The sequence below is a fragment of the Papaver somniferum genome, unplaced genomic scaffold (genome assembly GCF_003573695.1).
Source record: "Papaver somniferum cultivar HN1 unplaced genomic scaffold, ASM357369v1 unplaced-scaffold_21, whole genome shotgun sequence".
NCBI lineage: Eukaryota > Viridiplantae > Streptophyta > Magnoliopsida > Ranunculales > Papaveraceae > Papaver > Papaver somniferum.
The window spans coordinates 17,660,750-17,666,892 of NW_020631041.1; the positions used below are offsets into that span (position 1 = coordinate 17,660,750).

Consider the following 6,143-nt stretch of genomic DNA (forward strand, 5'->3'; position numbering starts at 1 on the left):
CAAGAGGAATTGGACAGATATCGCCTGTTTGAGTATGTCCCCGAAGAGATAGATAACTTACGGGCCCGCTTGGGCATCTTTCAAAGACTTGCTGGTGATAAAACGTTACTAGCCGATAATCTGGAGAGTCAAAATGGTTCCCTTAGGCTTCAAAATCGAGATCTTCATGAAGATCGGCGACGAATTTTGAGGGAAAAAGCTGTGGCCGAGCAGTCCAACCGATATCTTCTTGAAAGGACCAAGGGTTTCGATAAGATGTCCAGTGACCTAGAGTGGACCCAAGCCCAGTTATCGATGCTACAAGTGCCCTATAACCGTCAGAGGGCTGAGTGGAGTGATCACAAGAAATATTTCCCTTCGAATGAATTTAATGAACAATATTATAATGAGTTAACCTTGAAGCTTTCTAAGGCCGAGGACGAGTTGGACCAGTCCGTGGAGTCGTTAGAATCTGTACTGCCAATTCTGTCAGGTCTCTGGAGTGCATGTTGGGGTGACCTTAAGACCTAGTTAGTTTGTTGTTTTTACTTCGTATTCTGCTATGCTTCGTGTTAAATATGCTTATGATGTTTTGTTGCAGCCGAGCAGGGTCATGTCAAGGTTCTGGAGCGAGATGTGCAAAATCTCGGGCAGGAGGTGGAGTAGTGGAAGAAGGCCGAAGGTGAGGTGAAGGTTAAGCTCCATGCCGCCGAGGCGAGGTCTGAGCAGCTTTCTAAGCATATTATGGACGAGAGAAATGCTCATCAAAGCGAGCTTGCTGAGGCGATCAAGGCCGGTGTGAACGAGTACATCGCGCAAAAGCGCCGCGAGGTTTCTCAGAGAAAGGGGGGAGACGATGTTGTTCCACCTCGGAGTTGATCATGTCTTTTGTAGTGTTGCGCCACTAATTTTCCCTTTGTCGGGGGTTGTAATTCGTTTGAACACTTGACCCATGCTTCTTTGAACAACTTATTTGAATGGGGTGCTGCGTCGCCAAGCTTGTTTTTTCTTTTTTCTTTTCCTTGACAATTTCCGCCTTTATCATTGTGTTGACGATGTTTAATTTTATGGTTGCTATCTTGTTGCTTGTGCTCCGTACATGCATTTGATGTCACATGCCTTAGTATTAGTGCCTTTTCTGTCGAACACACTCGACAAGGAGGGTCATCGGGCCAGATGCCATGTCCCAGCCGAGGTATCTCATCACTATCTTTTTAGATTCAGTGGAAGGGTTTTAGTCGTCCTAGTTCTAGGCTCGATAATCCCGAGTGGTTATCGACCAACCAACTCGGGAAAGTGGTCACGGCTACCTGCGATGGGGGTAACCTTTCAGATGTAAGTAGGTTACCTAGATGAGAAGAAATCGTATCTTAACAACTTTTGGTATCTGGCTTCCAACCACCAGTACCCTTAGGCTACCTCGGCACTTGTACACTGTCACTGCCCCGAGTATCGAATAGACAGTCGACTGTAAGTCACCTCGGCACTTCCACACTGGCTTTGCCCCGAGTACGAATGACCATTCGAGTGTAAGTCACCTCGGCACTTCCTCACTGGCTTTTCCCCGAGTACGAATGACCACTCGAGTGTAAGTCACCTCGGCACTTCCTCACTGGTTTTGCCCCGAGTACGAATGGACATTGGTCGCTCATGTCATATTTCTTACCCCTCGCGGTTTTAAAGAAATGAATGACAAGTATGTTTACCTTTTTCCCTCGGACCCCTCATGGGTAATAGAGTTTCAGATGTTGAGCGTTCCACGGTTTTAACTCGGGCTTGATGTATGGTTTGAGTAATCGATAAGCTCCCTCGCCAGCTTTAGACACGATTGTGTATGGTCCTCCCCACCTTGCCGCTAGTTTACCGTCCTTTTTGTCACGTTCTCAATCGGCTAGATATTTCAACACTAACTGCCCCGGTTGAAACTCTCTTGGCCGAACTCGTTTGTTGTATTCTCGTTGTAGCCTCCTTTGGTAATTCTCCATTTTTTGCAACGCCATCTCCCTTGTTTCCTCCAAGTCATCGAGCTTGGCCAATATTAGATTTGCCGATATGTTTCGCCTCCAGGCTTCAGTTCTTGTGGTGGGTATCATTGCTTCAGTTGGTAGTATCGCTTCGGTTCCACAGGTCAGCATGAAAGGTGATAGCCCTGTTGCTTCCCTTCGAGTGGTTCGATAGGCCCATAAAACATTGTAGAGTTCTTCGCACCAATCACCGTATTCTCTATCTAATTTTATCCTCATATTTTCGGAGATAGTTTTGTTTGTGATCTCGGCCTTCCCATTACTTTGAGGGTAAATGGGGGTAGCCTTGCTTTTCCTGATGTTGTAGGTGTTAAATAGTAGGTCGATGTTTTCTCCCTGGAGATGTTTTCCATTATCCGAGACGATGGCCGCCGGTACTCCGAAACGACATATGATGTGCTCCCAAATGAACCTGAAGACGTCCTTGTCACGGATATGTCTCAGTGGTGCCGCCTCCACCCATTTAGTGAAGTAATCCATCGCTACTATTAAGTATTTTCTCTTCCCCGATCCCACATGTAATGGTCTCACGATATCGATCCCCCACTTTGCGAAGGGCCAGGGGATTACTACCGATTTTAGGGTTACTAACGGTGCATTATCTTCTTACCAAACCGCCGGAATTCTTCACAAGCTTGCGCCATTTGTTTTGCATCATCGTTCATATACGACCAGAAGTATCCCATCGTTTCCGCTCCCGCTGACAGACTTCGCACCGAGCTTTGATTTCCGACTGCTCCATAGTGTAGTTCATTCAAGATTGTCTGACTTTCTTTCTTATTTAAGCATCTTAAGAGTGGTCCCAGGTATGATTTCCTGTATAGGATTCCGTCTCTTAGCTCGTAAGTGGACGATTTGCTTTTCACTTTGTTGATCTCGGGTCGCCCCTTGGGTAACTCGCATGTCTCCAAGTACGAATGAATTGACTTTCTCCAATGTCCATCCGGATATCTGTCGGCCGTGTTGATAGTCACGTCGATGTGCACCTCGGGAGTCTCGTATAGATGGGGCGAGGAGTCTCATGAAACGAATACCCTCCACACTTGGGTCTGTGAGCTGGAATGCAATATATGCCAATGCGTCCGAGTGTCAATTATGTTTTCTGCATATGTGGAGAAATTTGATGTTGGGGATCTGGTCGACATACAATTGGGCGAGATCCCAGTATTTCTGCAAAATCTGGTCGTGGATGGCGTATTTGCCTGTGATTTGTCGGATCACCAATTGCGAGTCGCTAGTTAGTATTACATCTTGTAGGCCCATTTTGACGATTAATCTCAGGGCGTGAATCGCAGCTTCGTACTCGGTGACGTTGTTTGTCACCTTAAATTCCAATCTAAACAAATGGACCATTTTTCGCCCTTTTGGTGTGGTAAAGACTATCCCAACTCCCGATCCATCTTTGTTCGACGCTCCATCGACAAATACTTCCCAACGTGATGCGCTACTTGCTTCGAGTATGTCGGCCGGGTCTTCTCGATCTTCTTCCATTCCGGGTATGTCCTCGACCCCATCTTCGTCGCTTAGTGGAAAATCTGCCAAGAAATCTGCCACTACTTGTGCCTTCACTGCTATCCTCATTTCGTAGAAAACATTGAACTGTTTAATTTGTGCCCCCCATTTGGAGATCCTTCCAGATCGGCCTGTATTGTCCAGTACCACCTCAATAGGTGATTTTGTGAGCACGCGGATCCGATGGGCTTGTAAATACGTCCTTAGCTTCAGGATGGTGAAAGCTAGCGCTAGAATCATCTATTCCATCCTTGTATAATTTTTCTCGGCTGGACTTAATGTTTTGCTGATGAAGTAAACAGGTTTTTCCTCGCTCCCTTCATTTTGAACTAAGACTGCACTGATAGCATATGAAGTTGCTCCGAGGTATAATGTGAGGACCTCCGATGGCTCGGGTCTTTGTAATACTGGAAGACTTGCAAGATGTAGCTTAATATTCTGAAACGCCTCCTCACAGGCGTCCGTCCATTTGAATTTCTCTCCCTTTTTAAGAGTGCTAAAGAAATCCTTGCATTTTCGGACGACCGAGATATTAATTGCCCAAACGCTGCTGTATTTCCGTTCAGCTTTTGTACGTCTTTTATTTTGGCTGGTGACGGCATATCGAGGATGGATCTAACTTTCTTGGGATATGCTTCTATCCCCTTTGGAGTGATGATATATCCCAAAAATTTGCCGGATGTGACCCAAAAATCACATTTGATCGGGTTAACTTTCATTTTATATTCTATGATCGTTCGAAAAATTTCCCACAGGTCTCAGATGTGATCCTTGGCTAGGCGACTTTTTACTTGCCTATCGTCGACATAGACCTCAATGGTGTTGTGGATCTGGTCTTCAAACATGTCACTCCCTCAACCTCTAATATGTGGCGCCTGCATTCTTCAGTCCAAACGGCATCTTGGTGTAGCATTATAGGCCCCTTGGTGTGAAGAAGGAGGTGTTTTCTTGATCCTCGGGAACCAGCGGGATCTGGTTATACCCCGCGTATCCTTCCATCAATGTTAGTGCCTCGTACCCCACTATAGATTCCACCAGTTGATCGATACTTGGGAGAGGGAAACTGTCCTTCGGACAAGCTTTGTTCAGGTCGCTGAAGTCGATGCAGATTCTGACTCCTCCGTTTCTCTTTGGTACCACGACCATGTTAGATATCCACTGTGGGTAGTGCGATTTCCTAATTATTCCCGATTCCTGTAACTTCTTTAGCTCATTCTCGACGGCCGTCTGTAATTCTGGCGCGACTCGCCTCATCTTTTGTCGGACCGGTTTGAAGTTTGGGTCAATCTTTAAATGGTGACAACATACGTCCGGGTCTATGCCCTCCATATCGTGAACGCCCCATGCAAACGCGTCCATGTTCTCCTTTAGCACCGCCACGAGCTGGTTTGTTTGCTCGTCTGATAGTAACGACCCGATCCTCACTATCCTTGGTTCTTCTACAGTTCCCAAATTAATCTCCCGAGTAGGTTCTACGGCCGAGAAGCTTGGTTTCGGTTCCTTCATCGGTGTCGTCTCCTTTAATTGCTATGAAGGTTAGCTTCCTTGTGTTTCGTATGCCATGACCGCCTGCGAAATAACTTTTTCCAAGTCCTCTGCCGCTTTGGATTCTTTAGCCTTGTTCTTCTCTCTCCTTTGTCGTGCTTGCCGCTCCTCATTTATTTGGGCGTCGACCTGCATGCACTTTCGGGATGCCTGTGAATCTCCTACGACCTCAGCTATCCCCTTGTACGTTGGGCATCGTAGCCTCTGATGATAAGCCGATGCCACTCCTTTGATTCTCGCGATCCACGGTCTCCCGATAATGGCTTCATAAGGCGAGGCTACATCGACCACACAGAATGTAGTTAACGTATCTAGGTAACCACCTCCTTCCGATACCCTTAGGGTTACTTCACCCTTTGGGATGGTCACGGTCCCATTAAAACCGTAGATACGATATGTTGATGGGACGAGTATATCATCTGACAACTCCATCCTCTTGAACGTGTCGTAGAAGAGTACTTCGACTGAGGTCCCACTATCCACTAGTATCCTTCTTACCCCCCATTCCTCAATCAACAGGGTGATAACCAAGGGATCACTGTGAGATTGGTCGTTCATCGGGACATCCTGAGCCGAGAAAAAGATGGGTCGCAGCATCCAGGGTTCCATCGGCAAATCTTTTGCTACACTGAAAATTTCCTTCCCATTGTGATCCCTCTTGTGGATTCTATACATGATTCCAGGATTAAGATTGTATGCTTGAGTGGACGAATGCAAAACCGTGTTGACAAACTGCGTGGATCTGTCGATCCTGACCTGGTGGACGGGTGCATTGGGCGCTGCGGTCGTCTGGGCCGGGTGTCGGACGAACTGTCTCAGGTAACCGTCTCGAATAAGATGTTGCACGATGTCTTTTACTTCTCGGTAGTTATTTGTAGAGTGGCCTCGATATTGATGATAATGGCAATACTCTGGGTGATCCTTGGTCTCCTCGAACTGTATCCCTCTCGAAGTTGGGTATATGATGTCACTCATTTTCCCGACCTCTTTGAAGATTTCTTCTAGTGGAGCATTCAAAGGGGTGTATGTTCTCGCCTCGTGCCTCGGCATCATTCCTTTAGCTAACCTATTACTTCTTCCCAT

At 46.7% G+C, this 6,143-nt stretch overlaps 1 protein-coding gene across 1 annotated transcript; it reads right to left on the bottom strand.

The window, feature by feature from the left end:
• Positions 1-5,051: 5,051 nt before the first annotated feature.
• LOC113339700 lies at positions 5,052-6,143 on the bottom strand. The gene has a single exon (XM_026584933.1). The coding sequence runs from the start codon at positions 6,141-6,143 to the stop codon at positions 5,052-5,054; it is 1,092 nt and encodes a 363-aa protein (XP_026440718.1).